Below are 19,651 nucleotides of genomic sequence, written 5' to 3' on the forward strand. Positions count from 1 at the left end.
CTTTAACTTATATCAGGAGGTTTCAGAGAGGAAGACCTATAATTTCCTTAGAAGAGGAGACCGGTCTGCAGGCGACTGGACCACCCTGAGAGTATTATTTGATCCTCTGGTGAGATACGGCACCTTTTATCCTTTTCATTTTTCTCTTTTGTCTCGGGGCTGGGAGGAGAGGGAGATGGACGGTGAGATAATCCGTCTCCTACGGGAAGTCTTTCCCCAAGTTCTAAAAGCCCTCATTTGTGGGAACTTGCATTTTTCAAGGAAAGATTTAATGCATTTTCTAACTTCGTTGCTTAACAACTTTAAAGGGAATTTAAAACGTCTCATCTCTTGGCTGTTTCTGTTGGGAAAAATTTATTTGTTCTACCAACTAGTTAGAAAGCTGTTAAAAATGTTGAGAACGGTTAAAAAAACCCCAAAACCTGCCTCCTTCCCTATCCCTGCTTCAAGGGAAACCGGGAGATAGATTCTGCCCGACAGCCCGGGGCTGCTCCCGTCTCCCCGGCTGCCTCCTGATCTTCCTCGTTCCCTGCCCACGGTGGTGCTGGCCAGGCCACTCCGGGTTCTGCCCCAGACCCCTTCCCAGTACCCATTTCCCCGTTTTTTTCCACTTTAAATTTGCTCCAAGACGGTGGCAGCTTGGCCTGTCCTGCAAACCCAGCTGCTGCCTTTATTTTCGATTCTCCCGCCTCACCGCTCACCATGGCACAGGCCATGTGCGGGCAGCGGTGGGCATTTTGCCCACGCTCAGCCCCCCCTCCGTGTCCGCCCCCCTCGGTCTCCTGACCGACACCGGACCGTCCTTCCCCTGCAGCAGCTTGGGTGGGGCGCAGGCCCAGCCGCTTTTCTTCCCTGTCGCCGCTGCCTCCGAGCCCGCCCCCGACTCGCCGCCGGCTCGTGCCCGGCCGCCTTCCGCCGCCGAGGCGGGAGCACGCCCAAGCTAGCCACGCTGCTAGCCCAGGACCGAGCCCCGCACGGCCGCTTGCCGCGGCTCGCCCTGGCCGCCCACGTGTGGCGTGGGAGTTGAAGGGACAGTTCGTTGTCGTTCTCAGGCCAGTGGACTTGGCTTCTCCCGCTGTGGCAGCAGACTGGGGCCGGCTCCTGGGGAGATGCTCTGCCGCGGCCCCCCCGCTCCCCCCGGCCGCTCCTTCCGTGCCGCAGCGCTGCTAAGCCGCGCCCTTCCCCCCCGCCGCGGCTGCGCGAGTGCCCTGATGTTACCAAGCCGCGGCTGCTGCCGCTCTGCTCCCCCAGCTGCGAGAACTCCGCCCGTGTGGGGTCTTTCTCGTCGGCCCCGGCCCTGGCCGCACCCTCCACCCCCGTGCTACAGGAAAAGCAGAAAAAGAGGGGGGTCGCAGGAGCCTGTTCCCAGTAAGCTGCGAGAACATCGTGGGGGACGCAGTGGACCTGACCAGCTGGCACCTGCAGCTGGAGCACACAGAACAGCAGCCAAAGAAACAGAACAGTGACTTCTCAGATTCTGATGCCGAGTGTGAAGATCAAAGGACTGGGGTGAAGAAGCCAAAGGCCACAGATGATACCTGGGAACTGCCAGAGGAAAACAAGCCCTGCACCAGCCCAGCAAACACCGTTGCTGCAGACACAGCGCCGACCAAGATGAACAGGGCGCAGTCAAAAGACCAGACCACCGCTGCTTCGAAACAGAGACGACTCAAAACAGCACCGATGTTCACCACAGAAACAGACGCACCGTCCTGTCACCAGAACTGTAAACAAGACTCTGAACGGATGAGTCAAGACACCTGTGGTGTCTCCCCAGATCCTACCCCATTCTGTTGCTTTCCCATCAGTTAATATTCCCTACCACCACCCCTCTGCTTTGCCTTTCCCACAGCCATACCTCCCAATACTCCTATTGAGATGTTTTCTGTCAACTTGCACTCCTCTCTTTATTTACTACTTGTTATCCATTCCCTAGCCACAGGTTCGCACACCCATTACTGTTACACCATTCACCTTTCCCCAGACCTTTAAGTAAGGGAAGGGGGGAAGGGAAAAGCCTCCCCCCCCCCGCACCTGAAATTGCAAATTTTTAACTTTGTTTAAAACCCCAACAACTGTCAGAGCAACTGCCAGAGCCGGTGCCCACATTCATGATGATGCCCAGCACCCAACACGTATTACCCTGCCGTCCTCTGGATGCTCCTGGTACCACCAGCAGTGAATGCTTGGACTGTGCCACAGCCCAAAGAGAACTGTGCTGCTTCAACCTCACCTCTGCCCATGAGAGTATCCATTGCAGCATCCAGAGAGAAAAATCCTCTAAAAGATTTGAGGACTTGTTTGAACATTGGGTTGTGGGTACTTCTGATCACTTTTGTTGTCTTGTGTATGTTTGGTTGTCTGGGACATTGGGTGTTGGGATCTCTGGGGGAGGCCTTTTTGCTTAATACAGAAAAGAGGAATTGTGGTGGCCGGTGAACATACATTACAAGGGACAGAGAGCTGTCAGTAAGACAGGTCCCTAGTACCACAGGAGCCACTTTATGTTAGGGTGACCAGAAAGGCTTCTCCAAGGATGCTTGTTAAATTAATCCATCCCAGTTTGAATTCCCCGGTTGTCTGTTAGCCTCTACCCCTTGTCACTCCCCCAGAGCTCTCCATTGGTCCCCGTTCCCTAGTCCCACCTTTTCCCCACCCCCGGATAAAACGGTGAGCTTCGGGATCATGTTCGTATTTGCTTCTGCAACCTTCGGTAGCGTAGAAGCAATAAATGCTCCTGCTGGAACGTATGCAAACGCCCTTCTCAACTCTTTGCCACTGACTATAATAATTGAACCCACCCGTGCTTCTGTGGGAGCTCGCAGGACCCCACGGAGCCGGGCAGGGACGATATTAGGGTCGGGCCCGGTTAGTACTTGGATGGGAATACCGGGTGCTGTAGGCTTCTTTTGCTGTGTCCTGGGGACTGGGCCAGAGGTGCCTTGTTTTGCTTGGGCAGCCGTGCCAAGGGGCACGAGGGCGAGGGTGGCCGTGGCTCGCGTGTCTCCTGGGGCTTGTGTGGCTCGTGTGCCGCTGGGTCTGGCTGCAGGTTCCATTGTTGCCGAGGGCGGTGCTGGGGGCCGTGTGCCGGGTGCGGGGGGCATTGGGGCAGGGCAGGAAGGCGCTGGTGTGTGCTGGAGAGCGCTGCTGTGGTGCTGAGGGGTGCCTACGGCCATACCACCCTGAGAACGCCCGATCTCGTCTGATCTCGGAAGCTAAGCAGGGTCGGGCCCGGTTAGTACTTGGATGGGAGACCGCCTGGGAATACCGGGTGCTGTAGGCTTCTTTTGCCCCCCTCTGGTGGAGATTTCACAGTTCACTTCCCTTTTGGTTTTGGAGTTGTTTAAACGTCTAACTTTATCTTTTAATCATTTGTTTGGATAACAGGGGGTTTTTTTCTCAGTTCTTTGTATTGGTTTTTTTTTTTTCAATCACCTTTTGATTTCGTCTTTCATGTTGTTTATTCACATTTTCACTGTTCATTTTCTCTGTTGAGTGTCACTGGTTGGGACCTTCCATTTTCCTCTGTGTCAGTCTGTTGACCGTCACTGGTTTATTGTGTGATGTTTTTTGTGCTGCCGTGATGCCTGTGAGCGTCTTGTTTTACATCTGGCTCAGAGGCTGTTTCATCATGGCTTGGGATGGTAGGTCTGCTGCTGGGTCTGTGCACTAAGCGAGGAGCCCATGCGTGTCTGCGAGCGGTTGTGCCATGCTCTGGAATGCCCACTGCAAGATCCCATCCCACGTGCTCTGTGGGACAGCCCCATGTGTTCATTTTCTTTTCCCATCCCACATCCTGCCCCCCCCTGGGGTCTCCAGGCACACCGTGCCTGACACACAGCCCCATGTCACCCTGTGGGCCACACCAGAGACACGGTCCCCCTTGGATGGAGTCTGCCTGTTGGTGTCACACAGAGTCTTACCTCACCCAGCAGCGCATCGAGCTCATCCCGACTCAGCACAGGTTCACTGCTGAGGGCTCCGTCCTCTGCCTGTGTGTGGAGAGATGTCCTGCCAGCTCCCCCGCTGCCCTCAGCCTGCTCTCCGTTTGTTGAGGGCTGCTACCCATGTTCAGTCCCTCACCTGGTGCAGTCCCAGCTCATGCTCCCCCAGTACAGCTTCACTAACTTGCCTCCATGTGGTGTCCTTCACCCTGCCTGATCCACCTCCACCTTCCTGCTCCCCAGAGCCCCTGCTCCACCTCTCCCACCCTGTGTGCGGCACTGCTGGTGCTGACCTTGGCTGCCGGAAGCAGTTGGTCTCCAGCTGCTGCGGTGGTGCCCAGGCTGCCTGTGTCCAGGGTGCCTGTGCAGGATGTGCACAGCAGCAGCCCCCTACACCATCGGGGTGACACAGACCGTCAGGGCAGAACCCTCCAGGGAAGAACTGAGGCTGGGATGTGGGGAGTGATGGGGGACTCACCTGGGGTCCGCACTGGGAGCAGGACAGTGTCGGGGAGTGGGGATCTGGGTGCAGCAGTGGCTGCAGACACTCCCCTTAGCTCCACCCGGCTGGGTGTCCCGCGCTGCCTCCCCCAGGATCTCGGGGGGTCTCTCCACAGCCAAGTCTGCCTCCAGCAGCCGGCCTGGCTCAGCCACACTCTCCACACAGGAGCCGCATCGCCATGTCCCGCTGCACAGCAGGAGCAGAGCAGTGAGGGATGGCGGAGGGCACTGGCATCCCTGTGTGCCCTGGGACTCACCTGGGGACATGGGGCAGTGGGGGCACCAGGCAGGCGAGGTGGAAGGCCCTGGGGCAGCCATCACAGCAGATGAGCTCACCACCATCACCGCATGCTGCACACTCATCCTCGTTCTCCTGTCCCCGGGGGAGTGGGCAGGGGGTCACTGCCACCCCCACAGGCTGAAGCCATGGCTGTCATTCCCCTTGCCCTCTCCCCCTGCATCACCCACCCTGCACCAAACATACCAATCCTTTCAGGGTGGTAAAACTGCCTGTCTCTTGGGGGTCATAACCTGGTGAACCCCCAGCAGCTGAGCCCTGGGTTTCCTGCTCTAGGCCAGGCCAAATGGACATGCCAGGGACACCCCAACAGTTCCTCCTGGGGGTGCACCAGGTGTCACATCCAGAGCTCACCTGGTGGGGCACAGGGTCCTGACTGTACACAGTGGCAGCTGGCAGCTGGCCCTGGGGGTGCAGCTGGGGTTCCCTGTTCTGTTGGCAAGACAAGAAGGGGTTTGGAGAGGCACTGCTGGCACTGGGGGACACCCGCAGGCCATGGCCACGATGCCATGCAGGAATAACCGCCCGCCACAGCCTTGGCAGCTGCACAAGATGGGGGTGAAAACATAGGAGGGGGTTGTCTGTACACTTCGGGATGCCTTGGGCTGGGCAGGGGCCTTCAGGCTGTGGCTTCTGCTCCTGGCCTCTGGCTCCTCAGAGGCAGCTGGGGTATATGGCTCGTCCCCAGCTCTGCTGCCTGTCTTGGAGCTGCCTGCAAGAGAGGCCAGAGGCAGCTCCAGCTCCCCTTCTCCACATCCACCTGCCTGAGGGTGGCTCCTGAATTTGGGGACTAAACTGGGCAGGAGGTGGCTGGGCTAGGCTGTACTTACTCGGATCCAGCACGTGTTTAATGAGGATGCCCTCAATGGCCCCACGGCTGACGGGCACTTCACCGCCTGCCACGGCCACCGCTCTCTGCACCGAGGCAGCCACCGCCTGGAGGGCTGCCAGCAGGGGAGCGGCTCAGTGAGGTGGGCAGCCTCCTTCCCCGCAGCTGTGGGCAAACAGGGCTCACAGGCAGAAGCTGCCCTGGGGGTTTTGGCACTCACCGCTGGCACGAGAGGTGCGGGGGGTATCTGTGCCCTCCGACCTCTTCACAGCCTTTGCCTTCACCAGGGGCCCTGCAGCATTGTGAGGATGGGCGTCAGGGGGCACAGCACCCCACGACACCTCGGGGGCAGCACCCCGCCCCATCTCCAGCCTGCTCTGGGTCTCCGTACCAGGACTGGCGCTGTGCCGTGCAGCGGGCTGTGCCGCCCGGGCCTTGTCCCGCTCCTCGGGGGCTTTCCTCTTGCCTTGGGGTCTGTGTGGGGCCGGTGCTGTGGGGCTCGGGGAGAGACGCCTTCCACGGCGCTGCCGCCCCAGCTCCACCTCTGCAAGAGGAACAGGGACCGGGACAGGCAGCAGCACCCTGCATGTCACCCCTGCCCACTGTCAGCCCCCGGGGGTGCCAGTCCCACCTGGCCACTAATACCTCTGGGGAAGGTGCCGCGGAGAGGCCGGAGCCGGGAGTACCGCTCCAGATTGTAGTCCTTGAAGAGGACGGCCCAGAAGTCGCGGACGGCGGCGGCGTCGCGGCCCAGCAGCCAGGTGAGCAGCGCGTGGAAGGCGCGGTGGGAGCCCTCCCGCTCCGTCCGGCTCAGCGTCTCCTGCCGGGCACACCACGGCCCACGGGCTGCCCTCCGGCCCCAGCCCCCACAGCATGACCGTCCTGTCCTGCTCCGCAGGCTCACCTTGAAGATGTGCTCAGGGACGACGTCGTGGTCAGCCAGGCCGTGCAGCAGCGGGAAGACGTCGTCCACCGCCATGGCGATCTCGGTGCGGTGCAGCTTCAGCAGGCGCCGCAGGTCCCCGTCGCTGCCCGGCCCCGACATGCCCGGGGACACCGCCGGAGCCTGCACTGCCCCGTCCCCGGGCACTCCCCTTTAATACACCTTGGCCGCGGCACCAGAAACCTCACTGGGCTCCCGCAGCCCCAGTCATTTCTGTCCGAGGCCGTAACCTGAACCCGTCCCTCCCGCGCGGCGGGGCCGGGCTGGGCTTGTCCCCGCGCCGCCACCGCACCCCCAGCCCCGGGCTTGAGGTCAGGCACCTCCCCAGCTCCGGGCAGCGGCAGCCGGCGTGGGGTCGGCTGTGCCGCTGGTGAAGGACACCCAACCCGCGGGGAACACCGCGGGGTGACCAGGGAGAGGGGGTCAGTGACGTCTTGGGGAGGGGCTCCCATCTCTCATCTCTGCGGTCACCCAAGTGTCTCCCAAAATTTCTGGACTTTCCACAGGACCTGCTTCTCTCATCCAGAAACTCGGCTGCAGGAGCACGTGGGAAGTAAGGGCCCAAGAGCTGGGAGTGTGATGGCAACAAAAGAGCGTGGGGAGAGGGGGTGTGGGTGTCTTTGAGTGTGTCCTCCCCCCACACTCTCCACTTCCCTTCCCAACATCTCTCACGGACAATGTGCTTTGTCTCAAGATAGAAACACAGGGTACTGCAGGAGGAACTGTCTGGGTGCTCACATAATGAATGCATTCCAGACACGGGGGAGCCAAGATGTGAGTGATTTTGGAGCACATCGGCCTGCAAAGGGATATAAAATGCTGCTGGAGGCTGGGCCAATTAAGCAAACTGGTCTCCTGAGGTTGCTTCTGTGGGGCAGTAGGAAGCACTGACACACAAAGAAACTTCACAAAAGGTGTGTTGGGTTTGAATTGAAGATGCTGAACAAGCAAACATCTTACCAGAGCCATGGCAGTGCCACGAGTGTGCCCAGGGAATACCTGGTCATGTGCAGCCCACAGCTCTGTCAATACCCACTTCCCAAAACTGGGCATATGGAGCTGCAAAAAGCTTAGAGCCAGGGGGAAGCTGGTTCCTTGAAAACATCTGGCATAGGAAAGTCTGGGGGCCTGGCTGCTCTGTACCAGGTAGTTGGGAAAGAGAAAGCTCAAAAGCTCCTACCCCAATTCCCAGGCGTTTGGATTTCCCCAGGATCAATTTCTAGCTTCCCTCCCTCTGGAGGTGTGTCTGGGCTGCCCGGCAGGCTCCGCCGGGGGTGCTGTGGCTGTGCACAGCTGTCCCCAGGCCGCAGGGCAAACCCCGACCCGAGCAGGACCAGAGCATGGTGCAAGAGGAGATTCTGCTGAGCGGCGCCAGGGGATACCGGGAGGAACTTTCATTGCTGAGTCTTAAAAGACTGCAGCAGTATCTGCTGGCTCCAAAGCTGTGCTAGGAGGAAGCATCTGCTGTCAAGAAAGTCAGGAAGAATAACACCACTACGCCCTTGGCGAGAGCAGGAAATACCCTTGCACGTGTCTGGTTAATAAATTAATGTGGTTGCCCATGGAAAGACTCGCCCTGCAGCTCCTTTCAGTATTCAGGGGGATTTTTCCTGTGGAGGCAGTGGGAGCCATCAGCTGGAGGTCGGGCAGGTGTTGTACTGGGTTCCTGTGCCCCACACCAGGATTTCTGTGCCCAGCTCTGCCACAGTGGGGATGGCTTCACCGCCACCTGTGCCATGCATCCCCCCAGGGGACAAAACGTGGATGTCAGGTGACACAGGAGGTTCATCTCCCCTCCTTGAGCTCTGCCCAAGTCCGGCCACAGGTGCTGAGCACAAGCACACTCGTGACACAGCCTCACAGGTCTGCTCCACTCTTCCTGGAAACACTGTTTTCCCCAGCATCCCACCTGCAGTGCCACAATTTGTCACTGTCACCCTGTGTTAAGCTGTCTGGCACGTCTAGGATAGGCACTTCCCCCTGCCCATCCAGCTGCCTCGTGGGCAGGCACTGCCCAACACTCCACAAGCCATATGCCCACAGTGCTGGGCTTGGACTTGTTTTAAATTCCAACTTTGTGACTCTTTCTGTGCTGAGTCACAGACATTGTTTTCCACATCCAGCCCACTCAGTAGTGCCATGATTTGCATTTTGGGTTGGTTTTTTTTGTGTTCCTTCCCTTTTCTGAGAGGGGCAGCAGGCAGAGCAGTGGCCACGTGAAGAGGCACATCCATGCTGGGAAATCAGGCGAATCTTTCTACACAACCTCGCTCACAGCCAGCCTGGGCAGCTCTAAGGAACTTGTAATGGCTGCAAAAAGGCAGCTTTTGCCTGGGGCTGGCATGTGCCCTGCCTGGCTGCCAGGGGCCCAGGCTGGGGTGTAGGGCTTTCTGGATGCCCTCTCCTTTCTACTGCCCCCCCTGCAGAAACCAGGACTCAAGGAGCGGAGGTTGACAGTGTTTCTCCCCAAATGCCCAGTAAAATCAGTGATTCAGCATGCAGCAAAAGTATTTATAGCCCCTGGGATGCACCTCGATTCCCTCCTGCAAAAGCCATTGACACAACACGCCCCTTCCAGCATTTCCTCCTTTCCAATTTCCCTTCCTTGCTCAAGTCCCGTGGTGCAAACCCTTGTTGCGTCTCTCTTGGACACGACTGCCCCTCACTCATCTCAAACATCATCCCTGAACCACAGTCAGGAGAGAACAGGCAGCAGTGGAATACCATGCATGGGACCACTCCAGGAAGGCAGGGAGTCCCCACCTTTGGTGCCAATCCCACCAGGCCTGAGGCACACTGAGAACCCACATGAAACGCTGCCACCAGGTGCAGAGATTTTATTCCTCTCCCCTTACCTTTGGCTGCTCCAGGCTCCAGCATCTTTGAAAAAAGGGGCTCCATGTGGGCCCCTGTGGCAGATTCCCATCTCTGACCACGCTGTCTGGATGGGAGCAGCTCCACCTGCAGGCAGCCCAGCTGCTCCTGCAAGGGCCCGGGAAGGAGAGCTGAAGCAGAGATTTATTTTAGCCTCAGTTTCATCTTTCCTCCCCCTTTAGAAAGAAGAAACAAAAGCCCAGAGATATGTTATATTAATTTATTTGGGACACACCAAAAAGGAAAGTCAACAACTGTTAACGTACAAAAGTACAGAATCCTGGGACAAGATTTACTGTCCTGATTAAAAAGGCACCATGGTCCCAAAGAAGAGTAATCAGGATACATGATTTAGAAATTTTCCCCCTGTTGCAGCAGAAACAGAGCCAGGCTTTGGCTCTATCCACAGTCAAACCCAGTTAAAAAAACCCAAATATGATTTCAATGTGATAAACTCTGCTCAGCCTGTACAGGATGTCATGAAAAGAATCACAGCCTAGAAGTTGGTCGATTTTTTTTTTTTGTCTTTTTTTGAAACAGTGAAGGTGACTAATCACTAAGTAGGTAACAAGGAAGACAGCAGACTGCTGACACCTTCAGCTCGACTTTCTGTCAGACACATCAGTTCAACTGAGACCAGCAGGCTGAGTGTGGGGCTTCTGAATGAAATGTAATTCCCTGTGGTAGACAGGAAGTCAGATTTGACAACCTTAAATTCCCTGAATCCCTGAAAATCATAAAGCACTATACAGCTGTGTTCCATATCCGAGCCAACCCCGGTGGATTTGCTTTACACACGAGCATTTATACTGTCAGCTATATCTGTAATAAAAAGGGGGGTTACAGCAGTTATTAAAAAACTTCTACTTCGGCGAGGTCCGAGCTTGGCTATATTCCCTGCTGATACAGAGCTGCTGGTGTAGAGACCCAGTGAGAGGCTCAATCCAGCACCTCAGGGCTGGAAGGCAAATAGTTTAAACGTGACATAATTTGCATGGGGAGGTCAGTGAAGCATGTCAGAGAGGAGATGGAGAGAGGCTGTGAAGCCTCGGGCAGCAGAGGCTCGAGGGTGCTGCTAGCAAACCTGTAAAACTACGAGTGGTGCAGAGCACGCGGTGGGCACTAAATACTTTGGAGCGACTTACCATGGAGAGAGAGCTTGTCAGAGACACAGAGCAAGGACTCCAGCACTAAGGAGCAGGGTCCCTGGAAGGGACACGCAGCTCGCAGCCGGACGGAGCCGTGCCAGGCGGCCGAGGCTGGAGCCTGCCCGGGCAGCCCGGCCGGGGCCGCCGTGTCCCGCGGGACCAGCAGCTGCTCTGCATTTCATTCCTCCTTTGGCATAGGACTTCAAAGCAGTCCAAGGACTGATTCATCAAAAGTAAATGAACTGTCAAAATTATTCGTACATGCATTTATTGTTAAAGGGAGCAAAAGCCAAAGAATGAAAGAGCACGAGTAAATGTCAGTAAATGATGTGCAGGACGGAGAGGAAAGAAACGGGGAGAAGCTGAGATACTGGAGTGGGGAAACCAACATTCACACTGGAAGGTAAATTTTAAAACCAGGCAAGTTTGCGCTCTTTCTACCACAGATCTTTTGTGGACAAATAGAGACTTGGGGGTTTTCCATTTTCAGTGTGGTCTGGCAAGGTTTGGGAATCTCACCAGAGAGATCTCCAGCACTGGGTTTCACTGGAAGGTCAAGTCTCTCATCTTTAAAAACCAGTAAAGCAACTCTAACTAAAAAAGTCACAGATACGTCACTGCTCAGGATGTACGTGGGCAAGAGGGTCACGCTTTGTTCAAACAACCTCTGGGTGGAAAACTACCATCTTCCCCCCGCTGGCCTGCACCACCTCGGGGGTGGAAGAGCAAGCCCAGATCTGGGTGCCTGCTGCTGTGAACACCACAGCTACACCTGGGAAGGCTTTTTCTTCCCTATGTCCTAAAAAGGCAGGATACCAGTTTATAAAATTACTCTCATCTTAAAACTAAATAATGCAATTTGCATTTTCCCCTATGTTACCCCCCTCCCCCCAAAGATAAAACATTACCACTTCATTTAGGATTCACCCCAGATCCTAGATTAGGGACTTTGTTATAAAACTCATCCAGTTATGGGAAGGTTTATCCTGATCAAGGAAACGTCGGTAAAATAGAATCTAGAATAAAACATTCAGAATCACCAATGCTTTAACAGCCAAAGCACTCCACTGTCTACTGCTCTCTGCCCGCTCCTCGAGCAGGAGAGCAGTCCCTTCCCAAAAGCACAGCGTGCCTCTCCGGGGCTGGAGACACACACTGCAAACCCACTTCCTTCCTGGCAGAAACGCCAGCTCCCGCAGGAAGGGGCAGAGCACCTTTCACCCCCACTGCAGCCAGGGGAGCCAGGGCTCTTCAGCACACGGATTTTCTGTTAGCAACAAGTCCAAGTTATTACCCTGCAGTAAATCTGAGTCCTGATTCATGCTGTTAGGCCACCGCTGGCTCAGAAATGTTGAGAGACTTCCAAACCCCACGGATGCAGACAGGACCTTGGAAGAAGAGGCTTATATGCTACGTAACCTTGGATCATCCGCTGCATTTGAGCCTTGGCATCGCTGGCCGCTGACAGCTCATCCTTCCAAATCCATGTGGTTTAGTCCTTGCTGCCGTTGTCATCATCCCAGCCCTCTTCCCTGGAGGCAGCATGTTCCTGAGCTCTGGCTTGAGGATCTGCAACAATCACTTCCAATGGATGGTGGGATTTCAAACTTGCCTAACGTGTGCATTGCCACCTTGTACTCCAGCAGCTCTGCCCGCTCTCTGCGGCGGGCGCTAGCAGTTTTTCACCTTTTCCACAGTCTCGTAGAAGCCAGGCCTGACCCTGCGGATGCTCATCCGTATGTGCTCGCCCTCCAGGGGCAGGTCGGTGCCGGCGGCGGCTGTGGTGCAGCGGCGCTTCCGCCGGCCCCGCAGCGAGAAGGCCGGGGCACCACCGTTCTCCTCCTCCGTGGGGTACAGCTCGTCCACACTGGTGCCCTCATCCGACTGCTCCTCGCCCTTGTACTTCATCTCCTTCGCCTTGCTGCCCTCCTTCTCTTCCCTGGCGAGCTTCCTGAAGTGCTCCAGACACTGTATTTTCTGCCTTCTCTCCATCATCTTCAGCTCCTGCTTCTCTGTGAAATCTTCATAGTACATTTTCCTCTCGCTCCTCTGATCTTCCAGAAACTTCCACTCGATGCTAGTCATTTTTATCCCACTGTACTCCTCCAGTTTATCCCTCATCTGTGTGTCTGTACAAAACACGTCAAAGAGCTTCTCTGAACTCTCGTTGAATCTGTCGGCTCGCTCGGAAAAAGCCTGGTTCTGTCTCTGCTTCCTGGTCTGGTACAACCGGGTGAATTCCTCATACATTTTGAGGATGAGTTTCTTTATGTTCTGAGTGGCGATGGTGTGCAGGTTGCAGACCAGCCAGTGCTCCTGCAGGTGCTCTGCGAGCAGCTGGGCTGCGTCCTCCTTGGAGCGCTGGGCCTGGCCGGCCCTCTTGGGCTGCAGCAGGTACAGCATGTTCTGCACCACATCCTTCTTGGTGGGAAGCACCCCCTGGGCAAAGCCTGAAGACTCCACGTACTCCACAGTCCCCAGGGTCTTCCGTGCCCTCACCTCAGTATCCAGTGATTCCATCACTGCTCGGCGGTTCTGTGGTTACGACATAACCTGAAAGACAGGAGAAAAACAGAGAAGTGTGTCAAACGAGGCAGTTTTTCCCCGCAGCAGAAACAAGGCGATGTAAGCCGTGCCGAGGCCAATGGGACGCGGGGGTTTGCGGCGCTCCGCCGCTGTTGGCCGCCTGCGTTAGCCCAGCCCATCCCAGCCCCTGCTCCGCGAGCCTATCGCTCCTCGGAGCGGCTTCCAGAGCCTAATACGGCGCGCCTGCGTGCGGGAATTCGCCTTTAATTGAGTTTTGCACTTCACTTTATCAACTACAGCAAGGCAGGCGCGGCGGAGGCGCAGCGAGGACGCAGCTCCGGCCGTGCCCTGTCCGCAATCCCGCCCGCCTGCCCCCGCCACAGCGCCCGAACCGCCCGCTGTTCCCCCGGCCCGGAGCGCGGCCCGGGGCACGGCCCGCACCGCCGCGGCCCGCCCGGAGCGCGCAGAGCCACGAGGCGCGGCCGCCTCCCCGAGCAACTCCCGCCGCTTCGGCCCCGCACCGGGCGCGGCACGCGGGGCCGCCCTCGCCGTGCGGCGCTGAGTCACGGCGCGGCGGGCCCCGGGCGCCGCCCGCCCGCCCGAGCCCGGCGCGGGGATCGTCGCCGCCCGTCCCGGGCCCCCCCGCCGGGCGCTCACCGCCATCGCGCGCGGAGCGGCGCGGAGCCTGCGCGGGGCGCGGCGCGGGACCCGCTCCGACGCTGCCGCCGCCATCTTGGGGAGGGGAAGCGCCGCCGCCGCTCCCCGGCCTTGCGTCCGTCCCGGAAGTACCGCCCGCCCCCGCGCGCCGGAAGCGCGCCGCCTCGCGAGCCACGCCCCTTCCGCCTCGCGCCCGCGCGCCAGAAGCGCGTGAGTGACGCCCGGCCCGAGGTGGGGGGGGGGAAAGGGGAACGGGGGCTCGCGCGCCGCCCGCCGGGGGCCAATGGCTCGCGGGCCCGGCCAATGGGAACAGCGGCAGCGGATTGGGCGGAGCGGCCCGGGGAGAGGGGAGCTGGGGGGGGAGGGGGCGTTACAACGGGGCAGCTGATTGGTGGAGCTGTGGCTGTGGGGCAGGGAGCAGGGAGCTGATTGGTGGAACCATGGCTGTGGGGCACGGAGCAGGGAGCTGATTGGTGAAACCGTGGCTGTGGGACAGGGAGCAGGGAGCTGATTGGTGGAACCATGGCTGTGGGGCACGGAGCACGGAGCTGATTGGTGGGGCCGTGGCTGTGGGGCAGGGAACAGGGAGCTGATTGGTGGGGCCGTGGCTGTGGGGCAGGGAGCAGGGTGATGGGAGGCTGTGGTGCCCCAGGCAGGGCAGGGGCCTGGTCCCCCCTGTCTGTAACCCACGGTGCCAGGTTGGTGACGGCAAGACGGTGACAGTGACGGTGACAGTGACGGTGACGGTGACAGCAGCGGTGACAGTGACGGTGACAGCAGCGATGGGCGCGGGGACAGAGCCGGCGGAGGCGCAGTGTGACTCATTGGAGGGGTGAGGCCCTGCCCTACTCCCTGCTCCCCTGTGTGCCCCCCAGCACCCCTTATCTGCCCCTGCCCCTACAGGAAGGTCTACCTGGACCACAACGCTACCACCCCGCTGGCCCCCGAGGTGGCCCAGGCCGTATGGGATGCCATGTGCCAGGCCTGGGGCAACCCCAGCAGCTCCCACCCCACAGGTAGGGACCAGGACGGGCTGGGCTCTGTGGTGATGGGAGCCCGCGGGAGCTGCCAGGTCTGGTCTTGCAGGCAGGAAGGCGAAGGAGCTCATCGGCAGTGCACGGGAGAGCCTGGCCAGGATGCTGGGAGGCCGCCCCGAGGACATCGTCTTCACCTCAGGGGGCACGGAGGTGGGAGCAGGGGGGACCCCCTTCCTGGGAATCCCTGCCCACCACCCCCTCTCCAGCAAGCAGCGATTAGGAGGGTGGGAATGAATGGCACTGTGCTCCTTCTGAGCCTCCATTTTTCCTCTCCTTCTTCCCTTCAGGCGAACAACATGGTGATCCACACTGCCTGCAGGCACTTCCACGAGAGCCAGTGTGGGAGAGGGGACAGCCAGGGAACACCACATATCGTGACATCGAGCGTGGAGCATGACTCCATCCGCCTGCCGCTGGAGCAGCTAGGGAGGGAGGGCCTGGCAGGTGAGTGGCACAGGCACAGATGGGGTTTGAATGGGGGTCTCTGCTGGTGTTTTTGGAGGAGGGCAAGATCCTGCATGCTCTGTGATGTTCCACCTTCTCCCGCTGGAGAAGGGCACCATTTTCCCCCTTGGTGCCCGCGTTCCCCCAAGCTGCATGTGTCACCTCCCTGCTCTGTGCCTGTGCTCCATACACTCCTGCCCTGCCCAGCGGGGCACAGGCCAGCCCCGAGCACTCTCAACCTACCCAGCCAACCTCAGGGCTTGTCTCCTGGCCTGCAGAAGCCACCTTTGTGCCTGTGTCCCCACGGAGCGGGCAGGCAGAGGTGGATGATGTCCTGGCTGCCATCCGGCCAAACACCTGCCTGGTCTCCCTCATGTTGGCCAATAATGAGACAGGGGTCATCATGGTGAGTGTGGGCAGTGAGGGGGATGGGGTGGGGACACCCTCGCAAAGAGGCAGTGACAGGAGGTAGCAGAATGGGATGCAGACCCTCCTCCCTGCCACCAGCCCGTCGCGGAGCTGAGCCAGCGCGTCTGTGCCCTCAACCAGCGCCGAGCAGCGGAGGGGCTGCCCAGGGTCCTGGTGCACACGGATGCAGCACAGATGATTGGCAAGGGGCGCGTGGACGTGCAGGAGCTGGGCGTGGACTACCTGACCATCGTGGGACACAAGGTGTGGCCCTGCTCGCGTGGCCCTGCTGCTAGTCACCCTGTGTGACATCTCTGCTGGGCTGCCAGGGGGACACACAGCTTGGTACCTCGTGGTGGCCGGAGTTCTCCTGCTGGGTGGGGCTCTGCAGACAGACTTCGCTCCTGCGGAACCTGTCTGGGCTGGGGGGCAGGAGACTGAGGATGGGGAAGAGCTCTGCAGCAGCCTGTGCCTGTGCGATGGGCAGGGGCCAGCCCTGGAGGGCACTCAGATCTGGGCAGGAGGGCAGGAAGCACTGTCAGTACTGTCGGTGTGTCAGTGTCCCCAGGGTCACCGTGGCTGTCCCTGCAGTTCCACGGCCCGCGGATCGGAGCACTGTACGCCCGTGGCCCCGGCACCGCCACCCCGCTGCACCCCATGCTCTTCGGAGGGGGACAGGAGAGGAGTTTCCGGCCAGGGTAAGGGGGCAGGTGGTTACCTGGAGAGCTGGGCCTCTGGCTGGTGGCCAAGCCACATGGGCCGCCTTGTCCAAGCTGAGCTGGCACTTTGTCACCTGCCAGCCCTGGGCAAGCAGCCCAGCACGGCAGGGAAATGGATCCATGCATGGAAACTCCCTGGACCTCAGGCTTTTCCAAGGGTGGAACCTTAGGGTGGAACCGCCTCCTTCTCAACCACCTCAGAGAGGTGTCCAGGACCCCTTGCCAGCAGTGAGGGGTCCCATGAGGGAATGTCTGTGTCTCAAGGTTGGGTTTCTGATCTTGAGAAATAACTCACTGGTCCCTGTTCCCTTCCAGCACTGAGAACACCCCGATGATCGCCGGCCTTGGCCAGGTTAGTCAGGATGGGGTGAGCAGTGCAAACCCAGCACAGAGACTGCCACTTGTGCTCCCTGGTCATCAGAAGGAACAAACTTGGGATGTGGGAGGGAGGGTGAACTGGGAAAGGCAGTGGGGCTTTCTGGTGCCAGTTGAAGGAGGTGCTTTGGGGCGCTTGCTGTGGGTTTGCAGCCCTGGCAGTCACACAGCTCACGTGGCACAGGGCACTGAGAGGGGACACAGGGGACCTGGCACTGCAGAGGCTGTTCCAGGCTGGGCTCACATCCCGGGGACCACGCACAGAGGGAGGTGTCCAAGGGTCACTGGTGGAGCCTGTCTGGGTGTTCTCAGGCTGCAGAGTTAGTGAGCAAGAACTGGGAGGCCTATGAGGCTCATATGCGGGATATCCGGGATTACCTGGAGGCCACGCTGGAGGTGAGCAAATCTGGTCCCTTCCCGCAGTCTCAGGCTGCAGGATGTGTGGCCTGGAGCAGGGTGAGTATGTCCCTCTGGCCATGCCCACCCCCTCATAAGGACGTTCCTCTTGGGAACCCAGAGAGGTTCACAGCCCTCTGATTTCTCCAGGCCTCCTTTGGGAAGCAGAGGATTTGCTTCAACAGTCACTTTAAGGGCTCCAAGCGACTCTGCAACACCTGTAACTTCTCCATCCTGGGCCCAGGCCTTCAAGGTAGCTCTTACCCTACTGCTGTCCTGTGATGGTTACGCACAGCCAAGCACCTGCCCCTCACCAGCACCTGTGGCTGAGACTAGTGGGTGCTTGGCTGGTGGGCAGGGAGGTGAGGCAGGAGTAGTCCCTGGAGAGAGCCTTGACACTGGGAAAGCTGTGCTTGTGTTGCTTGTGCTGCAGGACGAAGGGTGCTGGCCCACTGCAAAGTGCTCCTCGCCAGCGTCGGGGCTGCCTGCCACTCTGAGAAGGGGGATCGGTGAGCAGACAGCTTTTCCAGCCCTTGGGTGTCTTCCCAAAGGACAGCAGGAGGGAGGGATGGAAACAGGCAGGGAAAGGGACAGTGGGTGGCTTGGGCAGCATCACCTGGAACAAAGAGGGTACAGAGTTTTCCAGAGGGGCTGAAGGGCTGTTAAGGGGATTACTGCAGGAGACACGGCTGGAACGCTCGATTGCTGCTCAGAAGGAGTTTGTCCCTCCCAGCTTTGGTGATCCAGCTGAGCTTGGAAGTACTTTTGAACTGCTGGCACTACCAGAAGAGAGCTTGCCTTGTGTCTGTGCCTGGCTCTCCTGCTCCAGCCCATCTTGGCCCTCCAGATGGCTCCTTTAGGGGATATGGGGATAGGGGTGCTTTTGGCCTGGTCTAGAGCAATGCCCTGTGGACCTGGCAGAGCTGCCAACCCACAGGGACACGAAACAGGTTCTTCTTAGAAGAGCCAGATTCCCCAGAGGGCAAGAAACCCAGTGGGATTGGGTGCCCCTGGAAAGCAAGCGGTGCGCTGTGCAGGGGACAGGTTTGCCTGGAGTACATCTGCAGATGTGCTTCCTCACGCAGCTCAGTGAGGCTCCCTGCTGATGTGTGGGGCTTCCTCAGCTTCGAGTCCATCCTCTGCCCCCTGGCTGTGTTCCAGGCCCTCCCCAGTGCTGCTGAGCTGCGGGATTCCCCTGGAGGTGGCGCGGAACGCGCTGCGGCTGAGCGTGGGGCGCAGCACGGCACGGGCAGACGTGGACAGGGCTGTGCAAGATCTCGTGCAGGCTGTGGAGCAGCTGGAGCGGGATCCGGCCCCATAGACCCTGGAATTGCTCCCCAGACACCACTCAGGTTCTTGGGGTGGGCCCCTGGGTGCGAGCTGCCCATACCAGCCTGGGCTCAGGGGTGGCAGGGGGAGGTTCTGAGGAGGGGGCTTTGCTGCCTTGGGGCTGGAGTAGCTCCAGGGCTTGCCCAGGATTCAGCCCCACTGCACAGTGGAGGCTTTTGGGGATTCGTGCTGTGCAGTGCCCCTGGCTTGCCAGATGTACCCAGCTGGGTGCCTGCACATGCACGTGTTGACACAGCTGAGCCTCAGAGCTCGAGTCCCTGTAGAGGGACAGGCATGGAAGCCATGGGAGGAGGAGCCTCATGCCCTGGTTGCTTCCCACAAAGGAAGCTTTCCTGCTGGTTGAGCAGCCAGAGGAAGAAAGACTATCTGCCCCAGAGTGAAATAAGGAGCTGATAGAAGCACAGGAAGATTCTGGGCTGGGAACTGCTCTGCCCTAAGCTGCCAAAGGGATTTCTGGCACGGCACAGCTTTCCCAGCACTGCTTCGTTTTACCTGCTCCCCTTTTCTTCTGTCTTTCCTACAGTGGGCAGAGCTCCTGTTGCCAGCTTCACCTGCTCCTCAAGGAAACAGTTGTAGGGGTGGCTGTGACTGTGCCAGCACTCAAGGGAACTCTGTGTGGCCCAGGGGGTCTCTGGTCTCTGGCATCACCAACACTGAAGGACACAAGTGTCACATGGATCAGGAGCGTTTCCAGCTGGGCTGGCTGATGTCAGGGAACTTGGTCTCCCTGGCTATTCATAGGAATAAAAGTAATTCCTGCTGCTTTTCACAAGTAAAATGTATTTTCTGTGGGGGAAGCTGGACTGGTTGGAGCCATCTGAGTGGTGCCTTTTTCCTCAGAAAACGCTCATGTCCCAGAACACAGGCACAGGCAGCTGCAGTGGGAGGTGCCTGCAGGGCCTGGTTGGCACAGAGCCCATTAGACACAGATGCTGGCCTTTCTCTTTACGGCCACACATTAGCGTGGCCAGGAATACTATTTGGACCCATAAAGCCCTGGGACTCTTTGCAAATCCCATGTCTCACTGGAGTTTCGGTACCCAAGCACCCTGTCAGTCACTGATCCTGCCAGGCTGGTCGGTTTTACCATGCTGCTCACACCTCCATCTCAAATGCATTCTTTTATTTCTCCCTTTTTTCCCCTCCCCTGGATAATAGTAAAAAACTCCTCTAGAAAAAGTGGTTCCATAGAAGGGATTTTG

General features: G+C 58.6%; 3 protein-coding genes across 9 annotated transcripts; 1 reads left to right on the forward strand and 2 right to left on the reverse strand.

Moving 5' to 3' along the window:
• Window positions 1-3,669: 3,669 nt before the first annotated feature.
• Window positions 3,670-6,617, reverse strand: AIRE (autoimmune regulator; the record flags this gene model as incomplete). The annotated part of the gene is made up of 12 exons (XM_082288005.1): window positions 3,670-3,750; window positions 3,924-3,992; window positions 4,238-4,334; window positions 4,423-4,632; window positions 4,703-4,818; window positions 5,098-5,175; window positions 5,331-5,455; window positions 5,574-5,687; window positions 5,793-5,864; window positions 5,964-6,116; window positions 6,218-6,392; window positions 6,477-6,617. The coding sequence occupies 12 exons, from the start codon at window positions 6,615-6,617 to the stop codon at window positions 3,670-3,672; spliced, it is 1,431 nt and encodes a 476-aa protein (XP_082144131.1).
• Window positions 6,618-9,595: 2,978 nt separating this feature from the next.
• On the reverse strand, window positions 9,596-13,860 carry LOC309576640 (uncharacterized protein). The gene is made up of 2 exons (XM_082288068.1): window positions 13,721-13,860; window positions 9,596-13,090 (listed from the first exon to the last, which is right to left on the reverse strand). Exon 2 carries the CDS (start codon window positions 13,055-13,057, stop codon window positions 12,209-12,211), a length of 849 nt encoding a protein of 282 aa, XP_082144194.1. The 5' UTR covers window positions 13,058-13,090; window positions 13,721-13,860; the 3' UTR covers window positions 9,596-12,208.
• Window positions 13,810-19,110, forward strand: SCLY (selenocysteine lyase). Of its 7 annotated transcripts, none has more exons than XM_082288061.1 (14): window positions 13,810-13,930; window positions 14,419-14,552; window positions 14,624-14,736; window positions 14,807-14,907; window positions 15,045-15,201; window positions 15,459-15,607; window positions 15,709-15,873; window positions 16,201-16,307; window positions 16,644-16,680; window positions 17,016-17,099; window positions 17,250-17,352; window positions 17,533-17,608; window positions 18,261-18,451; window positions 18,973-19,108. In XM_082288061.1, the coding sequence occupies exons 2-13, from the start codon at window positions 14,503-14,505 to the stop codon at window positions 18,418-18,420; spliced, it is 1,302 nt and encodes a 433-aa protein (XP_082144187.1). In that variant the 5' UTR covers window positions 13,810-13,930; window positions 14,419-14,502; the 3' UTR covers window positions 18,421-18,451; window positions 18,973-19,108. The 7 variants fall into 7 exon arrangements, with proteins under 7 accessions (XP_082144187.1, XP_082144188.1, XP_082144190.1 ...); XM_082288062.1 differs by having other exon boundaries at window positions 13,840-13,951; XM_082288064.1 differs by having other exon boundaries at window positions 13,876-13,930; window positions 14,444-14,552.
• The last annotated feature ends 541 nt before the right edge of the window (window positions 19,111-19,651 follow it).

This window comes from Coloeus monedula (assembly GCF_965178545.1).
Source record: "Coloeus monedula genome assembly, chromosome: 10".
Taxonomy (NCBI): Eukaryota; Metazoa; Chordata; class Aves; order Passeriformes; family Corvidae; genus Coloeus; species Coloeus monedula.